Source organism: Dama dama, chromosome 22 (assembly GCF_033118175.1).
Source record: "Dama dama isolate Ldn47 chromosome 22, ASM3311817v1, whole genome shotgun sequence".
In the NCBI taxonomy this organism is placed as follows: domain Eukaryota; kingdom Metazoa; phylum Chordata; class Mammalia; order Artiodactyla; family Cervidae; genus Dama; species Dama dama.
In genome coordinates, this window is record NC_083702.1 from 21366956 (window position 1) to 21392621 (window position 25666).

Genomic DNA, 25666 nt, shown 5'->3' on the forward strand with positions numbered 1-25666 from the left:
CATTGGTTTCCAGCCCTCATAGTTTATCCATCCATTTAATGACTAGAATATCATTTGGAGGAACTCTCCTATAGACTGACTTTTATATCCAGGAATGGAGCAGGAAGCAGGATAAACATGATCCACACATTGTAGGGTTTACATTGTCCTGGGACAGAAAGATAGTTAAAAGCAATGAATAAGTCAGATGTGGAAATTATTTACCTTAAGGTAAATAATGATGTTACAATTTAATAACTAAGAATTAATATAGACATGTAAATACAGTTGTCAAACAAGGTTATATGTTTCTTTCCTGTAGTGAAAATTGCTATCAATACTACGTCAACACATTTTCTATTTCATCATTTTCCCCAAGATTGTCATAAAACAGGTTTTGAAGACATTACCTAAAATTATTATATAGACATCATAGATACCACTTTAATATATGCAGAAAAGCCACTGATTCATGTAGCATAATTTTTTACTATTCTTATATTGAATGTGTTTTTAAGGTAGGGAAGATCTAAGTCTTCTTGCCTCAAGATTAAAAGGAAATTTTAGGCAGCAAAATGGATGAGAGGCTTGCATTTCAGAGGAAGCCTCAAGATGGTTTGGGGGGAAAATGAATAATTTGACATCAGATGTCAACTTCAACACATATCTTCTTAGTTAAAAAAAGTCTAAAAAGTTATTTTCATAACTTCATGTGGAAATATAGCAGCACTGAAAACAAGTCATGATTAATATTTTCTTCTTCATCCATATAACAGAACTTGATTTTTTTCTAAGTTTTTGTGAAAGGGCTAGTTGCTTGTCTTCCAACTCTCTTTTCAACTCTATGGACCATAGTCCATCAGGCCCCTGTCCATGGAATTCTCCAAGCAAGAATACTAGAGTAGGTTGCCATTCCCTTCTCCAGGGGATCTTCCTGACCAGGAATTGAACCTGGATCTCCCATGTGTCAGGCAAATTCTTTACTGTCTGAGACACTAGGGAAGTTCATAAATCTAATATTCCTCCATAGAATTGATTGTACACATATGTAAAATTTATCTGAATATGATTGCTATTCTTGAATTTTATTGTGAGCATATTTACTTAAGAATATTGCTAATTATTCTCCAATAACAATGAAATAAATGACCATGATGGATAAAAATCTATCTCAAATATACATCTTCATGTTGATTCAGAATTGAAGGTCATTACATTCCAAATGATTTGAGGCTCAAACAGAAAAACATAAACACAGTGGTACCAATTAGAGTGAAAAATAGCCATGATTTCCTGAGATAAGTTGTCAGTTCTATAAAATTCATAAATATACATATTTTTTCAGCAGAAAAGTGGTAGTATAGACTATATAAGTGAATATGCATAGCTATATAATCCTGAGGCATTTCACATAATATTTGTAAAATTAGATTGCTTATCTGGAATATATTGATTAATAGTATGGTAATCTTATCAGTCTTATATCTTTCATAAACACATGCATACACACTTTTTTTAAGAAGCTTAGGTAAAGAACTTTTCTAAGTAAAGTTTTAGACATTACTCACTTATATACATACTTAAAGCAGCAATAGAAGGTATAAAATATTATAGATTTCACCCCTTAATTTTATGCTAAAAGACATATGTTTCCACCTATTTCCTTTCCTTCAGCCAGCATCTTGGCTGCCACAGAAATGACATAAAGGCTTGGGTTAATTTCCTGTTTCCCCAGATCAAGATACATGAGTGGATTGAAGGATACATGATTAAAAGAACATCATAAAGCATTCGGACTGGTTCTTTCTGCAGCTCATTAGAATTCCAAACTGATAATATTAGAGCCAGAATGTAAATAGCAAACAGGAAAAGAAAGGAGATGACAGTTTGCATGACTTTTATGTGGACCTTGGTGCTGGGATCTTGGGATCCTTTACCATTGAGCTGCATCTTCCTGAGATGTTTACACAGGGAGAAGATTAACAGCGGAAAAGATGTCAGGGACATAGTGAAGGGTATGAAGTTTGTTAGCGTGAACAGAGTCACATTTAAAAGATGTAAAATGTCACTTAGTTTGGTCTTCTGAGTGGTATTTCCTTCATATTCATTTGTCTGAACAGCCTCATCTATGCTTAACACTGCAACTTGAAAAAACAAGAACAATGAAGTCCCCAACATCATCATGAGAACTACACTTTTAACTCTCCACTTCAGGTGAAGAAAAATTAGGCTGGAGAAATTGGCTATCTTCAACAAATAAAATATACTGAGGCTAGTAGCAAGCCAGTTACTAAAGTGGTTGCTTACTGTCCAGGCAACATGAACAATAATTTTTACTTTTGAGTTATATAGAGTTGGATTATACACAATTACATACCAACTTATTAACATTGCCCAGAGCATAACAATTCTGCAGAATGCCAGAGCAGTGAGAATCCCATCAGCTAAGGAGATCTTCGGTCTCTTGATCCAGTCATTGCAGTTCACCAGTGCTATGAGGCCATTGGCAAAATTTCCCAGAACAAATTCTGTCATTAATAGAATGGAAACAATGTTTGATATAAACATTATCATGTCTAAAAAAATCCAAGTCTAATGTGTGTTGTGATTCCTTCAATATTCTGACCTTAAATTCTTTGTGCAGCTGATTTGGATGTGCAGTGAAGTTCCTGTTTCTTATAAATTCTTTGATGAATATCAAGCAGGAAAGCATCAGGAAATAATATTGGAAGAGCTCATTGCTGTCTGAATGAAAAACATTGCTATTTCCTAATATTTCAAATTGACTCTATTCATACTCTGTGTGGCCTTGCAATGGGATGGATTACTTCTTAACTAATGTTGAAGTAAAATATGAATTCTGATTTGCTAGCATGCAAATAAGGACTTATCATTGTGCAAATTTCTCCTGTCTAACCTCTCCATAATTTGTGTTCATCAACTTTAGTTGTTAGTGAGGAAAATTTTAAAACCCAATATGTAGTATATACAATGAAAGCCTTTACCATTAGGTGAAGCTTGGTTATAACTACATTCAACATTGCTAGGATCATAATCACTAGAATCTTGAGGTTATATGTAACGCAAAACAGACATCTAATATAGTGATGGAAACTGTCTTTTCCTAGATGGAATCAGGGATGTTTTGTAAATTTTAAATGTGGAGTTAAGGGTGAACATGGGGAGCTGAATAAGTGGGCCATATTGGACAACTGCTATTACTTTCAGTCACCCGGGGACTGAATCCTATCCCTGACGCCATGAACTATGAGATCTACCTCTCATTTTAGGAAACTAAACTGAAATACTTGCCCAGTCTGCCTTGAAGTTACAAAAGCTGCCACTTCAAACAAAGAAAAATAGGATGGCAAAAGTAACTATCTTCAAGAAAGAGAAGATGCTGAGGCAGATTTCAAACTAGACACTGAAGTGGTTGATCACAATGCAAAACAGAATTTTAAGTTTTCCAGCTTGACCAAAGTTACGTAGATCTGCGATGAACACTATGGAAATTAATCCATCAGAACATATTCTGTTTATAGATAAACTGGTGAGAATGAGGGTAACGAAGTTGATTTTCCGGTGTCTTACCCAGTTGGTTCAGTTCATTATTCCCATCAATCCATGTCCCCAAATGCCTATTATGAATTTCATAGGTTTAAAAAAAAAAAAACCAAAAAGACCTTATCCTGTGTGCTTCACATTTCTTCTGAGTGAAAAACCCCCATCCCAAATACCACTACTGATGAATTAAGGGATTGAAAATTAAGAGCCTTATTGTGCTTTTCTGTTTTTATTGTGGCTTCCTTTCCATTTCAATAAACACAAGCTTCTATTATCACACTGGCCCTCAGCTAACATTGTGAAAACTATTTCTTTTCCTCTCAAATGTCTTAGTATCTGATTTCCCTGCCAACAAGTATGGGTATTTCTTCTTTTATAGTAATATCTGCTGTATCTTTTCATGTTGTATTTGTGAAAGAAGAGAATTTACTTTGCATAGATGTTAATGCTTTCCAGTGTTTCACCTCTGCCATTCCCTAAAATGCACAAAAAAAGCATGAAACCCTCCATGTTTACAGAGTCATTTGCAGAACTTGAATTGTTGTAGAAAACTGAATGTAGGGATGAAATTTTATCGTCACCATCATAATCAGCATTATCATTTGACTATAGAACCAGAAGACACACGCTGCTGCTGCTGCTGCTAAGTCACTTCAGTTGTGTCTGACTCTGTGCGACCCCATAGACGGCAGCCCACCAGGCTCCCCCGTCCCTGGGATTCTCCAGGCAAGAACACTGGAGTGGGTTGCCATGTCCTTCTCCAATGCATGAAAGTGAAAAGTGAAAGTGAAGTCGCTCAGTCTTGTCCGACTCTTAGCGACCCCATGGACTGCAGCCTACCAGGCTCCTCTGCCAATGGGATTTGCCAGGCAAGAGTACTGGAGTGAGTTGCCATTGCCTTCTCCGAGAAGACACATAAAAAGAACCAATAATTGATCTTTACCTAGACTGAAGGAAGGTAGGTGACTGCTTAGAATTCATAACTTTTTTTAAAAAGTTGGTACAGAAGAATCTCAGTATTTAAGTTTAAAGTAAATATATTTTAACCAGAGTATTTTTGATGATTACAGTGACGATAATCAACATTCTCTAAATATGTGCCTATATTACAAGGACTTTTTGTCACTGAAATCAGACTTGCTTCTTAAAAAATATCATTTAGTAGAAATTGAAGAATATTCTGTTTTGAAAAAATGTGTAACCTGAGATTATAGAATTTATACAGTTTGCTCAAGTTACATCAAGATCACGTAGCTACAGGTGATGTATCAGGTCTTAAATGAGATCTTTGAATAAGAGTGTCCCTCTCTTATATTCCCACTAGGGGGTTGCATCTAAACTGACACAGGGTTCATGTGCGAGACCCTAGAAGTTTTACTGGGGATGTAAGGGCAGATTTCAAAGAATCTGGAGGTCCCCAAACCTTCCATTCTACTGATCCTCCTTTGTCAGATGAATCATCCTTTCTCCCCTCACTGAGAAGATTAGTTCTTCCATCTCCAGAAAAACTGTGGTGATTTCTCCTAAATTAGATGCGTTATGGAAGAATGCTGACCCTCCTCAAGATACATCCCTACCTCTTCTTTGTCCTCTTAGGGCTTCAACCTACAATCACACTTAACTCCCACCCCACAAATGATAAAGTGTAATGCATGAGAAGGTAAAATACACAACAGAAGAATTATAAGATTTTGTATATTTTATATTAACACACATTTTAAGAGTATGAGTGAGAATAGATCTTACAGATGGTAGGAATTAAAAACTGCAAGACATCAGATATAATAACTAACATATTTTCTTTAAGTGTCATACAAATAAAAGTCAAATAAGTAGTCCATGTGCAAAGAAAAAAATTTTTTTCCCTAGTTTAGCATCGGAATATAGAAGTGGTTAAAAAAACAGTAGAAAGCAATTTTTTCTTAAAAATTCACAAACAGTACTCAATAAAACTAATTCTTGAGATAAATTCCTTAGGATAAAGTCACCCAAGGTAATCTGATATGTGAGCTTATAACTAATCTAATTCAAGAATACTTTCAATTTCCAAAAATATCTGTAATGAAGTCTCCTAATTCAATCATCAGCAACAATACTCTGCAAATCAACTGAAATTCCTAAAGAGAAAAAAATCCTAATCCCTAAGGTACAATTAATAGTTTGCTTCACTTTCTTCCATATCTTGTACAATATGGCACATACGTGATGCTTTAACAAAGAGTTTTAATCTAAAAATCCTTCAAATATATTATGGCAAAACATCTGTATTAATTTCCTGTTCCTTATCTGGACCTCCTGTTGTGAGATAACTCACACAAGTGGTCATTACTGTGCCTCAACAGGGTTGGCGATTTTGGTCAATGGTTTTGTGACATCAGGTTCCCTAATACATACCTAATGCTTCATTGTACTGTTTTAATCTAGAAATCCTTCAGGCATGCTGTGGGTGACAAAATCTATACTAACACATATGTTATTGCTTCTTGCAAATAGTAGTGTTAACATATACAATGGTGGCTCAGACAAACCCACCTGCAATGTGGGAGACCTGAGTTCGATCCCTGGGTTGGGAAGATCCCCTGGAGGAGGGCATGGTCACCCACCCCAGTTTCTTGCCTGGAGAATCCCCATGGACAGAGGAGACTGGCAGGCTACAATCCATGCAGTCTTAAAGAGTAATTAGCCTCCAACTAATAAAAATAAATGAAAAAAAAAAAGAGTTGGTTGAGCAACTAAACACAGCACAACATATACAATAACCCTCCAGCTCTGCTAAGGATTGAAAGACTGAATTCCATTTGATTTTCATGCAAATGTGAGTAAGAGTAACTTGCACTGATTTGCAATATTCTTTTTGCCCCTGGGTCATTGCATCCTGGTACCAGTTTTCAGAATTTCCACTCACATTAAAAAAAAAGCAAAACAGGTTGAAAACTTAAAGCTTGTTGTATAATTCATGATACAGAAGCTACAAGTGGATTTCCTCACTTGAGGCAAAACCAAAAGAAACCTAGAAGAATGCTCACAAGTCTTTTCAATAAGATCCTAAAGCAATTAAATTTTTAAAAATCAAAACTAGAATTCACTAGTCAAGCATAAAAAATATAGAGAAGAGATAAGTAGTTTCAAAAGAAATGTCCAAAGAGTGCAGAGTAATTGTTAGTACAATTATGTTTTGATTTTAGGGGAGAAACTGTGTAACTATTATTTAAATACAAATATTCATGAAGAGAATAGAAACCACCACCATTGATATTATTCTTTCCCTCTCTATCTTTCTACCCTCTGGTTCACCTAGTTAAAATTCCTGATGATTTCCAGTATGTTCTTGAAATAACACCAAAACCTCATAATGGTTTTTCTTGCCCTCTTCTTCCCCATGTAACAGATATTTTATGTGGCCATGTTGCTAATAGGTGTCCATTATTTCTTTCACACAAATTTGAGTTAGTGTAATTTAAAGAAGAGTTTTAACAGAGTGGCAAGAAAAGAAAGCAGTGTAAGTGGAGGTAGACATCTGAGTTTTTCAGTGTTTGTAGTTGGAAAATTTGGGATTGATTATTTCTGTGATATTGAATGGGCAAGTACATTACTCTTTTAGTTTTCAGAAGAGATGGATAGTGTCTGTGATATTTTTCTGGAATTGACTTGCTTTCTCTATGATCCAATGAATGTTGGCAATTTGATCTCTAGTTCCTCTGCTTTTTTTACATCCAGCTTGTACATCTGGAGGTTCTCGGTTCATGTACTATTGAAGACTAGTTTGAAGGATTTTGAGCATTACCTTGCTAGCTTGTAAAATGAGTACAATCATGCAGTAGTTTGAACATCCTTTGGCACTGCACTTCTTTGTGATTGAAATGAAAACTGAGGGGCCACAACTGTTGAGACAAGATTGTGGAATGGGTTGCTTGAAATTAAAGAGTTTAATCAATCTGCCAGATAAATTTCAGAGCAGAAGTTTGATTAATGAAACAGTCAAACAATTGGTTCAATGTATAAAAAAAAAGTTCTACAAATGATAAATATGCCCAGTCTGGCTGAAATTGATCTGCCAACTAGCTGCTGGAGATGACTAGGAATTTAAGTTGTCCTTTTCAGAAGACATTTATACAATGAACAGAAAACAAGTGTTTGGATAATGTGCGAATATGGTTTAGATTGGATAGATACAAGTTATAATGGTGAAAAATTCAGTGCATTTTTTATAAAATGTAGTATTTATTTCTTATTGCTGGTGATAAATTATCACAAAAAGTTTGTAACTGAAACAAAACAAATTTGATGTCACATAGTTCTTGAGAAACCTGAAATGGTCCCACTGGGCTAATATCAAGGTGGGCTGAAAGAAAGGTGTTGGTAAGTATGGATTCCATCCAGAGGCTTTAGGGGAGAATCCATTCCTAGACTGTTCCAACCCCTAGAGCTTGGCTGCATCCCTTAGCTCAAGGATGCCTGTCTTCTTCGAAGCCAACAATCATGGTCCTCTGATCTCTGGTTCCATCTTCATTACTTCTTCATTCATTCTGACTCTCCTGTCTCTCTTCCAGTGAAAAGGACCTTTGGGATTCCAATGAATAATCCAGGACACTCCCCACATTTCAGTCAGTTGACTAGCAGCCTTAATCCTATCTGCAATCTTAATTCCCCCTTGCCTTGCACATAACATTATGCACAGGTTCTAGGGATTAGGATATAGACTGTTGAGGGGCCAGTATTTAACCTACCACAGAAAGGAAGGCTGTTAAGTGTACTAAAAAATACCACCATTGATAGAGACTCTATCTACTTGAGATGAATATAGGAGTCATATTCTGTCAGGTAAATTGACAGATTTATTTCAATGTACTAATGAGGTTAAGAACAAGTGTGCTGATTTTCAAGACTTATCTTTGGGCTTGGCAGAGCTTTCTTGTTCATCTAAATACAGCCATATAAAATGGGTCTTATCCTTGGAACTTTCACTTGTGTAATCCATAATTTTGCTTGAATTACTTTCCCCTTACTTAAAACTTAAATATCCTTCACTAATATAAGGAAATCCACACTCTGTAGACCTGAGTGGACATAAATAGTTATGTCATAAGATAGATTTAGGAATCTTTGCACAGTTTTTAATGAAAAGTGCAAGCATTTTGGAGGTAAGACTCTCCTGGGCTTATTCCAGCCTAAAAAGAAGATAAGCCTGAATTCCATTCCTGGCTCTGACAAGAACTGTGGGTTCTTCAATTCAGTTCAGTAGCTCAGTTGTGTCCGACTCTTTGCGACCCCATGAACTGCAGCATGCCAGGCCTCCCTGTCCATCACCAACTCCCGGAGTTTACCCAAACTCATGTCCATTGAGTTGGTGATGCCATCCAACCATCTCATCCTCTGTTGTCCCCTTCTCCTCCTGCCCTCAATCTTTCCCAACACCAGGGTCTTTTCCAGTGAGTCAGCTCTTCACTTCCGGTGGCAAAAGTACTGGAGTTTCAGCTTCGACATCAGCCTTTCCAATGAGCACCCAGGTTCTTGGTCCCATATTATTTGCTAAGATGAGAACACAAAGCAGTAATTGGCCATGGACACATTTCTGGCATATTTATTGAATTTCAATATATTTATCCACACTGAGTTGGCCTTTTTTTTTTTTTTTTTTTTGGAACTACTTAGAATAATGATGCTATGAGCATTCTTTTACATATTATTGATACACTTGTCTTGGAATATGCTTAAAGGTAGAATTTTTCTTCTAGATTTACTAAATATGAAACTCTAAACTGCCTCACCAAAAAGGAAAGGTCCAAAAAATAATTTAACTAAATTTATCACTTCCACATTCATTCTCAGTCTATGTGTTGTTATTCTTATATTTTATTTATCATACATATATTTAACCCCACAAAATATGGCCTTCATACAGTCAACATTCATTTAAACTCACATATATTTACTATTTCAATTAATTTTCAGTCATTTTTATGTCTACAACTATGTATATACAATAATTTTTCTTATATCTGAAAAATATCTTTTTGAATTTCTATTTATGAAAAGTCAGCTTTTCTTTTGAAACATGCTGAAGATATTCTGTGTAGTTTAGCTATCATTATTTCTGTTTTTAATTTAATTTTTTTTCTATTTTTTAATTGAAGGATAATTGCTTTACAGAATTTTGTGGTTTTCTTTCAGACATCAAGAAGAATCAGCCATAGGTATACCCATGCCCCCTCCCTCTAAGACCTCCTTCCCATCTCCCTTTCCACCCCACCCTTCAGCCTGTTGCAGAACCCCTGTTTGAGTTCCCTGAGTCTTACAGAAAATTCCCATTGACTGTTTTACATGTGGTATTATAAATTTCTACGTTACTCTCTCCATACATCTCCCCTTCTCCCTCCTCTCCTCCCACCTTGTCCATAGGTCTGTTCTCTATGCCTGTTTCTCCACTGCTGCCCTGAAAATAAATTCATCAGTACCATCTTTCTAGATTCCAAATATATGCATTGTACATGATATTTATATTTCTCTTTCTGACTTACTTCACTCTGTATAATGGGCTCTAGTTTCATCCACCTCATTAGAACAGATTTAAATGCGTTCCTTTTTATGGCTGAGTAGTATGCCACTGTATATATGTACTATAGCTTCTTTATCCATTCTTATGTCAAATATTAGATGGACAACTTAGATGATGGACATCTAACTTGCTTTTATGTTCTAGCTATTGTAAATAGAGCTGCAGTGAATATTGGGGTACATGTGTGTTTTTCAGTTTTGATTTCCTCAGGGTACATGCCTAGGAGTGGGATTGCTGGATGATATGGTGGTTTTAGTCCTAGCTTTTTAAGGAGTCTCCATACTGTCTTCCATAGTAAACTGTATCAGTTTACATTCCCACCAGCAATGCAAGAGTGTTCCCTTTTCTCCACACCCTCTCCAGAATTTATTGTTTGCAGACTTTTTGATGATGGCCATTCTGACTGGTGTGAGGTGGTATCTCATTGTAGTTTTGATTTGCATTTCTCTGATGAGTGATGCTGAGCATCTTTTCATGTGCTTGTTAGCCATCTGTATGTCTTCTTTGGAGAAATGTCTCTTCAGGTCCCTTTCCCACTTTTTCACTGTGTTGTTTGCTTTTCTGGTATTGAGTTGTATAAGCTGCTTGTATATTTTGGAAATTAATTCTTTATCATTTGTTTCCCATTTTGAGGGTTGTCTTTTTACCTTGTTTGTAGTTTCCTTTGTTGTGCAAAAGCTTTTAAGTTTAATTAGGTCCCACTTGTTTATTTTTGTTTTTATTTCCATTACTTTAGTAGGCATAGAAGATCTTGCTGGGATTTATGTCACTGACTGTTCTGCCTATGTTCTCCTCTAAGAGTTTAATAGTTTCTGGTCTTATATTCAGGTTTTTAATCTATTTTGAGTTTATCTTTGTGTATGGCATTAGGTAGTGATCTGATTTCATTCTTTCACATGTAGCTGTCCAGTTTTCTCAGCACCACTTATTGAAGAGGCTGTCTTTGCCCCGTTGCATATTCTTGTCTCCTTTGTCAAAAACAAGGTAGCCATAGGTGCATGGGTTTATTTCTGGGCTTTCTATACTGTTCCATTGGTCTATATTTCTGTTTTTGTGCCAGTACCATAGTCTCTTGATGACTGTAGCTTTGTCTGAATTCAGAAAGGTTGATTCCTTCCAGCTCCATTCTTCTTTCTTAAGACTGCTTTGGCTATTCAAGGTCTTTTGTGTTTCCATACGAATTGTGAAATTTTATGTTCTAGTTTTGTGGAAAATGCAATTGATAATTTGATAGGGATCACAATGAATCTGTAGATTGTATTTGGTAGTATAATCATTTTCACAATATTGATTCTTCCCACCCAGGAACATGGAATATTTTCCCATCTGTTTATGTTGTCTTTGATTTCTTTCATCAGTGTCTTATAGTGTTCTGTATACAGGTCTTTAGTTTCCTTAGGTAGGTTTATTCCTAGATATTTTATTCTTTTTGTTGCAATAATGAATGGTATTGATTCTTTAATTTCTCTTTCTGATTTTTCATTGTAAGTATATAGGAGTGCAAGTGGTTTCTGTGTATTGACCTTGTATCCCACAACTTTGCTGAATATTCTGATTAGCTCTAGTAATTTTCTGATAGTTTCTTTTGGGTTTTCTAGGAATAGTATCATTTGTATTAAAATATTTCCCTTATTGTGCTTCACTGACAGTTTTATAGAAAAACAGTTGTAGACTTACAAACATTAATGATGCTTTCTTTACTGTTTTCATCATAATTTCAAAAAGAACAGTTAAAATTCTGCAATGTGATTTAGTTGTGAAGATATTCATAGAAAGAGTAGTCTCTTCTACTTAAACTGTATTTCCAGTGCTACATCAAATGGTCCTGTTAACAGATACAAAGCTTCATGAGTACCTTTTTTATGACTTACAGCCAGTAGCTATATAATTTCCAGAGTAAACATTAATAATGTTCATTTATCCTTGATGCCAGCTGCAATTTCCCATTTCTGCTAAGACTAAAAGGATGATTCAGCTATGTAAACACACAAATATGAGAGAACTGGTTTCCACTAAGCTGTGCTTTTATCTCCCCTGAGTCATATATTTGAATGCAAATATTTTGGATTTTGAATAAGAATTGCTAGAAAAAAAATTATATAGCTCAGACTTTACTTGCCATTCATCAATAGGATCCTTCTGTCAAGAATTTTTTTGATTCTATATAATGTATAGGAATAAAGAAATTATGAATAGTTCACATTTCACACCCAAGTCCTAGGAAAAATAACTGGAAACATTAGAACAGAACATTATACTAGCTAAATCAGAAATCACAAACAGAAGAGACAGGCAAAATACATGGGGAAGCTATAAGTGCTACAGTGCACAATTAGCTATGACTTTATGAAGACACAAACATGTAGGGTGAACTTGAATTCTTTGCAGCTGATGAAGAAACAGAAAAAAAGAACTCAAGACAGATGTAAGGGCATGTAGATATTATCAAAATGACGTGAACAAGCTTCAACCATGCTTCTTAATGGAGAAATTTCTTTTCTTTTACAGTGACTTGTTGCTATTTTAATTGAAATATAACTAAGTACCTTCCCACTTCCACCATCTCAGTTCCATGTTGTTCATTCTGGGCTGGAGAGTGACCACATTTCCTGCTCCCCTAACAGATGGTTGTGGCAAGCTGATCAAAATCTGAACGATGTCACATAAGTGAAAATTATGTCCACTCTTTTTAGGCCCATTCCAAAAACTTCCCCATGGACAGTATGCCCCACACCTTTTTCTCCCAGCTTTCTTGTATGGAAATAACCCCAAGTGGATCTTAGAAACTGCATGATAAAGATGGTAAACTTGATTGGCCTGATTCCTGTTATTCAACTGTCTAAAGAAGGCCACTCAGACATACCAGTACTCTTCAAAGGGCAAAATGAAATGTGCACTGTGTTTGAATCACTTTATGCTTGAGAACCTATTTGTGGCAACAGTTTGTCTACTCAGTCTAATTCAGAAACTGGAATTGAGATTGTGTAGATTTTGTAGAGGCAATTGAATGGTGAGGAACAGAACTAGGAAATCCATGTGACCTGCAGAGTTTGTGATCAGTTTCATTTTCATTGGTTTTCCACCCTCATAGTTTATTCATCCATTTAGTGACTAAAATATCATTTGGATGAATTCTTCTATAGACTGTTTTTTATGTCCTAAGATGGGGTAGGAAACAGATAAACATGATCCCCACATTGTAGGGTTTACATTGTCCTAGGACAGAGAGATAATTAAAAACAATGAATAAATCAGATGTGGAAATGATTTACCTTAAGTTTAGATCATGTTGTTATAATTTCACAACTAAGAATTAATATAGCCATGTAAATTCAGTTGTTGATCAAGGTTATACATTTCTTTCCTCTAGTGAAAATTGTTATCAATACTGTGTCAACACACTTTTTCTATTTCATCATTTTCCATGAGATTACTATAAAACAGATCTTGAAGACATTTCCTATAATTATTGCATAAACAGCATAGATACTACTTTAATACATGCAGAAAAGCCATTCAATCATATAGCAAAAATTTTTACTATTCTTATACCAAATGTATTTTTTAAGATAGGGAAGATCTGTGTCTTCTTGTCTCAAGGTTAAAAGGAATTTTTAGGTAGGAGGAGATGATTAGCATTTCAGAGGAAGTCCCAGGTGGTTTAGGGGGAAAATGAATAATCTGACATCAGATCTCCATTTCAACATGTCTTCTTAGTTAAAAATTGTAAAAAGTGATTTTCCTTACTGCATGTGGAAATATAGCAGCACTGAAAATGAGTCATGATGAATATTTTCTTCTTCATCCGTATAACAGAACTGATTCTTTTCTAAGTTTTTTTGTCTGTGTATTTAATAGTCCTCTATAGAGTTGATTGTACACATATGTAAAATTTATCTAAATATGATTCTTGAATTTTATTGTGGGCATCTTTTCCTAACAATGTTGCTAATTACTCTTGAATAACCATAAAGTAAGTGATGGATGGAAGTAAGTGATGATGGAACAACATCTATCTCAAATATATATCCTCAATGTGTGATCTAGAATTGAAGATCATTACCATCCAAACAATTAAAGGCTCAAGCAATAAAATCTGAACACACTGTGGTGCCACTTAGAGTGGAAAATAAAGATGAATTCCTAAGTTGTCAGTTCTTTAAAATTCATAACTGTAGATTATAAATTTTTCAATTGGAAGGTGATAACATAGAATATGTAGGTGAACCACACATTGCTTCATAATCCTGAGGAATTTCACATAATATTTTATACAGTTAGAATGTTTATCTGAAATACATTGGTTAATAGTATGGTAATCTTAATATCTTGAGAGTCCCTTGGACTGCAAGGAGATCCAAACAGTCCATCCTAAGGGAGATCAGTCCTGGGTGTTCATTGGAAGGACTGATGCTAAAGCTGGAACTCCAATACTTTGGCCACCTCATGCGAAGAGTTGACTCATTGGAAAAGACCCTGATGCTGGGAGGGATTGGGGGCAGGAGAAGAAGGGGACGACAGAGGATGAGATGGCTGGATGGCATCACCGACTTGATAGGCATGAGTTTGAGTAAACTCCGGGAGTTTGTGGTGGACAAGTAAGCCTGGCTTGCTGCGATTCATGGGGTTGCAAAGAGTCGGACACGGCTGAGCGACTGAACTGAACTCAACTGAATCTTAATATCAGGGCTTCCCAGATGGTGCTAATGGTAAAGAACCCACTTGCCATTTCAGGAGACGCAGGAGACTAGGATTCAATCTCTGGGTCGGAACGATCTCCTGGAGGAGGAAATGGCAACCCATTCCAATATTCTTGCCTGGAAAATTCCAGAGACAGAGGAGCCTGGCGGGCTACAGTCCACAGGGTCTCAACGAGTCAGACATGAATGAAATCACTTAGAATGCATGAATGCAATTTTATCATCTTTCTTATATCTTTCATAAACACACACAAAGACACTTTTTGTGATTAGCTTGGGTAAAAGACTTTTCTAGGTAAACCATTGGATATTTACAAAATTATAACACATTTTTTCAAAAAGCAGAAGAAAGTATAAAATGTAACAGACTTCATCCTTTAATTTTCTGTGAGAAGACATATGTCTCTACCTAGTTCCTTTTATTTTTAGCGAGCATCTTGGCTGCCACAGAAATGACAGAAAGGTCTGTTTTAATTTCCTGTTTGTCCAAATCAGGAAAAATGAGTGCATTGAAGGATAGGTGATTGCAAAAGCCTGGAAAAGCATTCGGACCAGTTCCTTCTGCAGCTCATTAGAATTCCAAATTGTTAAAATTACAGTCAGAGTGAAAATGGCAAACAGGAAAAGAAAGGAGATGACAGTTTGCATGGCTTTTATGTGGACCTTGGTGCTGGGATCTTGGGACCCTTTGTGGTTGAGCTTCATCTTCCTGAGATGTTTCCACAGGGAAAAGATTAGCAGCAGAAAAGATGTCAGGGACACAGTGAAGGGTATGAAGTTTGTTAGTGTGAGCAGGGTCATATTTGAAAGGTGTAAAATGTCCCTTAATTTGGTCTTCTCAGTGATGTTTCTCTCATATTCACTTGTCTGAATAGTCTCATCTATACTTGACACTGCAACTTCAAAAAGCAAAATCACTGAAGCCCCCAACATCATCATGAGAACTACACTTTTAACTCTCCACTTCAGGTGAAAAAAAATTAGGCTGGAGAAATTAGCTATCTTGAGCAAATAAAATATACTGAGGCTAGTAGCAAGCCAGTTACTAAAATGGTTGCTTACTGTCCAGGCAACATGGATAATAATTCTTAAACTATATAAAGCTGGATTATACATAGTTGCATACCAATTTATTAATATTGTCCAGAGCAAAAAAATTCTGCAGACTGCCAGAGCAGTGAGAAGCCCATCAGCTGAGGAGATCTTTTGTCTCCTGACCCAGTCATTGCAGTTCACTAGTGCTATGAAGCCATTCGCGAAATTTCCCAGAACAAATTCTGTCACTGATAGAATGGAAAGAATGCTCAATACTAAAGTTATCATGTCTAAAAAAATCCAAGTCTAATGTCACTGTTGCGATTCCTTCAATATTCTGACCTTAAATTCTTTATGAAGTTGATTTCTGGATGTGCAGTGAAGTTCTTATTTCTTTCAAACTCTGTGATGAATGTCAAGCAGAAAAGCACCAGGAAATAATATTGGAAGAGTTCAATGACATCTCGATGAAAAACACTGCTATTCCCTAGCAGCTCAAATTAGCTCTCTTCATATACTTTGTGCCCTCCCATGGGATGGATCACTTCATTAGTGACTTTGAAGTAAAATACAAATTCTCATTTGCCAGATGCAAATAAGGACTCATCGTTTTACAAAATTTCCCGTCTACCTCTTCATAATTTGTGTTCATCAACTTTTGTTGTTAGGAAAATTTTGAAACCCAATGCAGAGGATGCACAGTGAAAGCTTAAATGAGTTGATCAAGCTTGATCATAACTATGCTCTATGTTATTAGGATAATCACTAGGATCTTAAGGTGATTTGTAATGCAAAACAGACACCTAATATAGTGTTGGAAACTTTCTTTTTTTAGACAGAATCAGGACTTTTTGTAAATTTTACATGTGGAATAAAGGGTAGACATTGGAGAGCTGAATAAGTGGGCAATATTGGACAATTGCTTCTATTTTTAGTCATCCAGGAACTGAGTTCTATTTCTGAAACCATGCACTATGAGATCTAGCTCTCATTTTAGGAAACTAAATTGAAATACTTTCTGAGCCTGCCTTGAAATTACAAAAGCTGCCACTTTAACCACAGAATAAGAGGTTGGGAAAAAGTAGCTATCTTCAGGAAAGACAAGATGCTGAGGCATATGTCAAACAAGACACTCAAGTGGCGGATCATTACACAAAACTGAATATTATTTTTCCCAGTTTGACCAGTGTTATGTAGCTCTGCATAAAGCATCAAAGTAGATATTAATCAATCAGTACTAAGATTAAGAAATATATCCTAGTTATGGGTAAGCTGGTGAGAATGAGATTAATGAAGTTGATTTTCCAGTGTCTTCCCAGTTGGTTCAGTTCTTTATTCCAGTCAATGCATTTCCCCAAATGCCAACTATGAATTTCATAGATTAAAAAAAATAGAGTCCTTATCTTGTGTGCTTCACATTTCTTCTGAGTGAAAAAAAACTCCCATCCCAAATACCACTCCTGATGATTAATGGGTTGAAAACTATTCGTTTTGAAGTACTTTTTTGTTTTTATTGTGGTTTCCTTTCCATTTCAATAAATGCCATCTTCTATTATCACACTGGTCCTTAGCTAACATTGTGAAAAACATTTCAGTTCCTTTAAAATGACTTACTATGTGATTTTTCTGCCAACAAGAGTGACTATTTCTTCTTTTATTGTAATATCTGATGTGGTCTTTTGTTATAATATGTATAAAAGAATAGAATTCGGTTTGCTTAAATGGTGATCAAGAAAGATTCTCTACCAAAGTTTCACCTCTGAGTTCCCTAAAATAATTTTGAAAAGCATGAAAACCCCTAAGTAGGAGTTTCTAAGAGCCATTTTTCAGAATTAAAATTGTGATTTTAAGAATGAAATTTTATCATCATCTTTAAAATCAGCAGCCTCAATTGACTATAGAACCAAAGAAGAAAACACATAAAAAGTAACAATAATTCAACTTGGTCTAGATGAAGGAAGGTAGGTAACTGAAAATAATTCATAAATTAAAAATAACTTTGTACAAATGAATGGCAGTAATTGAAGTTTAAAGGAAACATACTATTTTTACCAGAATAATCTTCATTTTGATGATTATAATAATAGTAATCAGTATTTGCTAGATATATCCCTATATATTACAAGATATTCTTGTCTTTGACATCATATTTGCTTCTCAAAAACCTCATTTACTGGAGATAATATGAGTAACTTTTCTTGGATAACAGCTTATCTGTCATTATGGGGTAAGTCAAGGAACAAAACTTGATCTCAAAACACCATTCAAATGAGCAAACTATAGTACATCAATGACAGTGACACCATCCAATATGCATGCTTCAGGTGCTCAATCGTTTCGGTCATGTCCAACTCTTTGCAACCCTGTACACAATACAAAAATTCTCTAAGGTACTAAATTTCTATTATATATTACATGTATTAATATTTCATTATATAGTTTTAATCATAATACAAAAATTGTAAGAAATGATTTTCTTAACTGAGTGTGGTAATGCTACAGCATTAAAAACAAGTCATGATTATTTTTTCTGCTTCACCCCTATCGTGGAAGTGTTAGTCACTCAGTCATATCTGACTCTTTGAGACTCCATGGACTGGGGCCCGCCAGGCTCCTCTGTCCATGGAATTCTCCAGCCAAGAATACTGGAGTGGGTTGCCATTTCCTCCTCCAGATGATTTTCCAGACCCAGGGATCAAACATGGGTCTCTCTGCATTGCAGACAGATTCTTTACCATCTGAGCTACCAGGGAAGCTCACCCCTATCATAGGACTTCATTTTTTTCTAAGGTTTTAGCCTACTTATAAAAATCTAATATTCTTCAGTGAAATTTATTACACACATATGTAATATACACAAAATCCGTTTATTACTTTTGAATTTAAGGTGGTTCTTTCTTAACCACATTTCTAATTACTCTCTATTGACTATGAAGTAAAAATCCATGATGAAATAATATCTATCCCAAATATACATCAGTTCAATTCACTTCAGTCACTCAGTCGTGTCTAATTCTTTGCGACCGCAAGGACTGCAGCACACCAGGCTTCACTGTCCATCACCAACTCCCAGAGCTTACTCAAACTTATGTCCTTCAAGTCAGTGATGCCATCCAACCATCTTATCCTCTGTTATCCCCGTCTCCTCCTGCCTTCAATTTTTCCCAGCATCAGGGTCTTTTCAAATGAATCAGCTCTTCCCATCAGGTGGCCAAAGTATTAGAGTTTCAGCTTCAGCATCAGTCTTTCCAATGAATATTCAGGACTGATTTTCTTTAGGATGGATTTGTTGGATATCCTTGAAGTCCAAGGGAATCTCAAGAGTCTTCTCCAATACCACAGTTCAAAAGCGTTAATTCTTCAGTGCTCAGCTTTCTTTACAGTCCAAATCTCACATCCATACGTCCTCAGTGTGTTTAAAATTCAGAGTCATTACCATACAAACAGTGGATGTATGTGAAAAACACAATGCTTCATCATCCTGATAAATTGCACAATATTTTGTAAAAATATATTGCTTACCTGAAAAATCTTAGTTAATGGTAAAGTAATCACCATTTTCTTAAACACATACACATATACACTTTTTGTGACAAGCTTAGGTGAAAAACTTTTCTAGGTAAACCTGTGGGCATTGCTCAACGACATAAGAATTAAGAATTAAGAAAGGAGTAGAAAGTATAAAACGTTACAGATTCCATCCATTCATTTTTTTCTAGAAGACACATGATGCCCACCTATCTCCCATCTTTCAGCCAGCACCCCAGTTGCCACAGAAACAACAGAAAGACCTGTGTTAACTTTCTGTTTCCCCAAATCAGGATAAATGAGTGGACTGAAGGATAGAAGACTTCAACTGTTGGGAAAAGCAAGAGAAATGGTTCCTCATGCAACTTTTTCGGACTCCAGATTGATATGATTAGAACCAGGAAGTAAAAGGCAAATAGCAAGAGAAAGGAGATGACCGCTTGCATGGCTTTTATATGGACCTTGGTACTGGGATCTTGGAATTCTTTGCCATTGAGCTGCATCTTCCTGAGATGTTTCCACAGGGAAAAGATTAGTAGCAGAAAAGATGTCAAGGACATAGTAAAGGGTATGAGGTTTCCTAGAATGAACAGGGTCACATGTGAAAGCCATAAAATATCCCTCAGTTTGGTCTTCTGTGTGAAGTTTCCTTCATATTCACTTCTCTGCATAGTCCCACTTACGCTTATAACTACAACTTGTAAAACCAAAATGAATGAAGCTCCCAGAAGCATCATGAGAACTACACTTTTAACTCTCAACTTCAGGTGAAGAAAAGTTCGGCTAGAGAAATTAGCTATCTTCAACAAATAAAATATACTGAGGCTAGTAGCAAGCCAGGTGCTATAATGATTGCTTATTGTCCAGGCAACATGAACAATAGTTCTTACTTTTAAACTATATAAAGCTGGATTAAGCAAAATTAAATACCAATGTATTACCATTACATAGAGCAAAACAATTCTAGATACTGCCACAGCAGTGACAATCCCATCAGTTGAGGAGATCTTCTGTCTTTTGACCCAGTCAATGCAGTTCACCAGTGCTATGAAGCCACTGGCAAAATTTCCCAGAACAAATTGTATTATTCCTAAGATGGAAAAAATGGTCAATAGTAGAGTTATCATGTCTGGAAAGAAAAAAAAAAAAGCCAAGTCTAATATCACTGTACTGAATCTTTCAATATTCTGACCTTAAATTCTTCGTGCAGCTGATTTTGGGATGTGCAGTGGAGTTCTTGGTTCTTTTAACTTCTCTGACCAATGTCAAGCAGGAAAGTACCAGCATATGTAAATGAAAGAGCTCAGTGCTGTCTTGATGTAATAATTGCTATTACCTAACAGCTCATATTGACTCCTCCTCATGCATATTGTGTCCTTGCACTCACATTTGTGGGATGGGTTATCTCTTACCTGATGTTGAAATGAAATAAGAATTCTCATTTGCCAGCATGCAAATAAAGACATATTGTGTTGCAAGTTTTCCCTATTTAACCTCCCCATAATTTGTGTTCAACAAATTTAGTTGTTGGTGAGTAAAATTTTTAAACCCAATACACATGCCAGATTTACAAAGAAAGAATTCATGATTTTCTTATCAAAAACATCTAAGATTTTCTTGGGGACACCAGGAAAACCAACACACCATAAAAATTGGTTGCTGATAACCAATACAAAAATAAGACCAAGAGCTGACTGTGACTCAGATAATGAACTCCTTATTGCCAAATTCAGACTTAAATTGAAGAAAGTAGGGAAAACCACTAGACCATTCAGGTATGACCTAATCAAATACCTTACAATTATACAGTGGAAATAAGAATAGATTCAGGGGATTAGATCAGGTAGACAGAGTGCCTGAAGAACTATGGACGGAGGTTCATGCCATTGTACAGGAGGTAGTGATCAAGAAAAGAAATGCAAAAGAAAAGAAAAAGGAATGCAAAAAGACAAAATGGTTGTCTGAGGAGGCCTTACAAATAACTGAGAAAAGAAAGGATGCAAAAGGCAAAAGAGAAAAGGAAAGATATACCCATTTGAATGCAGAATTCCAAAGAATAACAAAGAGAGATATGAAAGCCTTCCTCAGTGATCGATGCAAAGAAATAGAGGAAAACAATAGATTGGGAAAGACTAGAGATCTCTTCAAGAAAATTAGAGATACCAAGGGAACATTTCATGCAAAGATGGGCACAATAAAGGATAGAAATGGTATGGACCTAATGGAAGCAGAAGATATTAAAAAGAGGTGGCAACAATACACAGAAGAACTGTACAAAAAAGATGTTCATGACCCAGATAACCACGATGGTGTGACCACTCACCTGGACCAGATATCCTGGACTGTGAAGTCAAGTGGGCATTAGGAGGCATCACTATGAACAAAACTAGTGGAGATGATGGAATTCCAGTGCAGCTATGTCAAATTCTAAAAGATGATGCTGTTAAAGTGCTGCATTCAATATGCCAGCAAATTTGGAAAACTCAAATGGGGCCACAGGACTGGTAAAAGTCAGTTTTCATTTCATTCCCAAAGAAAGGCAATCCCAAAGAATGCTCAAACTACTATAATTGCACTCATCTCACACACTAGCAAAGTAATCCTCAAAATTCTCCAAGCCAGGCTTCAACAGTACGTAAACCGTGAACTTCCAGATGTTCAAGCTGGATTTAGAAAAGGCAGAGGAACCAGAGATCAAATTGTCAACATCTACTGCATCATCAAAAAAGTGAAAGAGTTACAGAAAAACATCTACTTCTGCTTTATTGACTATGCCAAAGCCTTTGACTGTGTGGATCACAACAAACTGTTGAAAATTCTTCAAGAGATGGGAATACCAGAGAACCTGACCTGCCTCTTGAGAAACCTGTATGCAGGTCTAGAAACAACAGTTAGAACTGGACATGGAACAATAGACTGGTTCCAAATAGGAAAAGGAGTATGTCAAGGCTGTTTATTGTCACCCTGCTTATTTAACTTATATGCAGAGTACATCATGAGAAACGCTGGGCTGGAGGAAGCACAAGCTGGAATCAAGATTGCCAGGAAAAATATCAGTAACCTCAGATATTCAGATGACACCACCCTTATGGCAGAAAGTGAAGACGAACTAAAGAGCCTCTTGATGAAATTGAAAAAGGAGAGTGAAAAAGTTGGCTTAAAACTCAACATTCAGAAAACTAAGATCATGGCATCTGGTCCCATCACTTCATCTCTAATAGACAGGGAAACAATGGAAACAGTGACAGACTTTATTTTGGGGGGCTCCAAAATCACTGCAGATGATGACTGTAGCCATGAAATTAAAAGACACTTGCTCCTTGAAAGAAAAGTTATGACCAACCTAGACAGCATATTAAAAAACAGAGACATTATTTTGCTGACAAAGGTCCATCTAGTTAAAGCTATGTTTGTTCCAGTAGTCATATATGGATGTGAGAGTTGTACTATAAAGAATGTTTTGAGTGAGCTCTGGAATTTGGTGATGGACAGGGAGTCCTGGCATGCTGAAGTCCATGGGGTCACAAAGAGTCGGACTTGACTGAGCGACTGAACTAAACTGAGCTGAACTCCTGTACAGTGTTACAAACCTCTGTCCATAGTTCTTCAGGCACTCTATCAGATCTAATCCCTTGAATCTATTTGTCTCTTCCCCTTTATAATCATAAAGGATTTGATCTAGGTAATATCTGAATGGTCTATTGGTTTTCCCTACTTTCTTCAATTTAAGTCTGAATTTGGCAATAAAGAGTTAATGATCTGTGCCACAGTCAGCTCCTGGTCTTGTTTTTGCTGACCATATAGAGCTTCCCCATGTTTGGCTGCAAAGAATATAATCAATCTGATTTTGGTATTGAGCATCTGGTGATGTCCATGTGTAGAGTCATCTCTTGTGTTGTTGGAAGAAGGTGTTTGCTATGACCAATGGGTTCTCTTTGTAAAACTCTGTTAGCCTTTGCCCTGTTTCATTTTGTACTCCAAGTCCAAACTTGCCCTTTACTCCAGATATCTCTTGACCACCTACTTCTGCATTCTAGTTCCCTATGGTGAAAAGGATATCTTTTTTGTGTTAGTTCTAGAAGGTCTTGTTAGTCTTCATCGAACCGTTCAACTTCAGCTTCTTCAGCATTAATGGTTGGGTCATAGACTTGGATTACTCTGCTGTTGAATGGTTTGCCTTGGAAACAAAGATCGTTCTGTTGCTTTTGAGATTGCACCCAAGTACTGCATTTCAGACTCTTCTGTTGACTATGAAGGCTACTTCATTTTTCCTAAGGAATTCTTACACACATTATGAGATACAATGGTTATCTGAATTAAATTCGCTCATTCTGGTCCATTTTCGTTCACTGATTTCTAAAATGTCAATTTTCACTCTTGCCGTCTCCTGTTTGACTACTTGCAATTTACCTTGATTCATGGACCTAACATTCCAGGTTTCTATATAATCTTGTTCTTTACAGCATTGGACTTTAGCTTCATCACCAGAATCATCCACAACTGGGCATTGTTTTCACTTTGGCTCAGCCTCTTCATTCTTTCTGGAGCTATTTCTCCACTCTAGTAGCATACATATGTGGAAAAAGCCCCACTGTAAATTACCCACAGTTGAATGAATCTGGCCACAGCCAAGCAGAAAGGATGAAAACTGCTGATGAGATATTCCCATTCTTGACCCACTCGATGCAGTTTACAGTTTACCAGTCCAGTGAGCCCATTTCTCAGCACTCCTAAGACAAGTTGCCACTGCCAGAAAGAGACCTTAATTCCAATTGACATTTTGATGAAATTGTGATATTGTGCTTCACTGAAAACTTTATGATCAAACAGCTTCAGACTGAAATCCATTTGTGATGCCTTCTTTAAAGTGTTCATCATAATTCCAGAAAGTACAGCCAAAATTCCACTTTGATATAGTTTCAGATCTTCACTAAAACAGTAGCTTATTCTACTTATATTGAAATTTCAGTGTTAAACCAAATAATTCTATTAACAGATACAAAGCTTCATGAAGTCATATCTTTCTTATGTAAGTCATAAGAAAGTCAGTTATGATATAATTTCTATAGTAAACATTAACAAGGTCCACTTATCCTTGATACCAGTGCAGTTTGCCATTTCTGAACATGACTAAAAGGATGAAGTCAGTATGTAAACACGCAAAAATGAGACAAACTGGTTTCCACTCATTTGTACTTTCGTCTCCTCTGAGCCGTATGTGCTGCGTGCGTGCTGTCACTTCAGTCATGTCCAACTCTTTGCAAACTAATGGACTGTAGCCCACCAGGCTCCTCTGTCCATGGGATCTCCAGGCAGGAATACTGGAGTGGGATGCCATGCACTCCTCCAGGGGATCTTCCTGACCCAGGGATTGAACCTGTGTCTCTTATGTCTCCTGCATTGGCAGACAGGTTCTTTACTACTAGCACCACTTGGGAAGCCCTGTGAGCAGCATATTTGAATGCAAATATTTAAGATTTTGACTAGTAATTGCTAGAAAAAATTATATAATCCAGCCTTTATTTGTCACTCATCAATAAGATCCTTCTACCTAAAAGGTATTTTGTTGATTTAATTTCACTTATAGAAATAATGTGGTTGTTCAAACAGTAAAGAATCCACCTGCAATGTGGGAGACCTGGATTCAATTCCTGGGTTGGGACGATCCCCTGGAGAAGGAAATGGCAACCCATTCCAATATTCTTGCCTGGGAAGTCCCACTGACAGAGGAGGCTGGTGGGCTACAGTCCATGGGGTCACAAAGAGTTGGACACAACTGAGTGACTAACACACACACACATAGAAATAATGTAAGGAAGTTATTTATAGTTCAAACTGCACACCCAAGTGCCAGGAAATATAGCTAGAAATATTAGTACAGAATGTCATAGTAGTTAAGTCAAAAACTGTAAGCAAGTTAGGCTGGAAATACACATTAGGAGGCTACAAGTACTATAGTGCAGAGTCAGTTATGACTTTATGAAGATATAAATATGAAGTGTGAACTTGAATCCTTTGGAATTTATGAAGAAACAAAAAAAAAACCTCAAGACTGATGTAAGGGTGTATGCATATTATCAAAATGACATGAAGATACATCATGCTTCTAAAGTGAGGAACTTCTTTTTCTTTTACAGTAACTTGTTGCTATTTCAAGTGAAATATGACTAAATGCTCTCCCACTTCCATGTCCTCAATTCCATGTTCTTCTCTTATTTCTGGGCTAGAGAGTGAGCACATTTCCCAGCCTCCCTTACATTCGGTTGTGGCAAGGTGATCAAAACCTGAACAATGTTATTTAAGT

The 25666-nt window shown here is 36.3% G+C and overlaps 2 protein-coding genes and 1 pseudogene across 2 annotated transcripts; all 3 read right to left on the minus strand.

Annotated features, from left to right (window-relative positions):
* Nucleotides 1-1635: 1635 nt before the first annotated feature.
* On the minus strand, nucleotides 1636-2553 carry LOC133043080 (taste receptor type 2 member 31-like). The gene has a single exon (XM_061123961.1). It carries the CDS (start codon nucleotides 2551-2553, stop codon nucleotides 1636-1638), a length of 918 nt encoding a protein of 305 aa, XP_060979944.1.
* Nucleotides 2554-15204: 12651 nt separating this feature from the next.
* LOC133043277 (taste receptor type 2 member 19-like) lies at nucleotides 15205-16122 on the minus strand. The gene has a single exon (XM_061124107.1). It carries the CDS (start codon nucleotides 16120-16122, stop codon nucleotides 15205-15207), a length of 918 nt encoding a protein of 305 aa, XP_060980090.1.
* A 3310-nt stretch (nucleotides 16123-19432) lies between these two features.
* LOC133043081 (taste receptor type 2 member 31-like) lies at nucleotides 19433-20489 on the minus strand (annotated as a pseudogene).
* Nucleotides 20490-25666: the final 5177 nt, after the last annotated feature.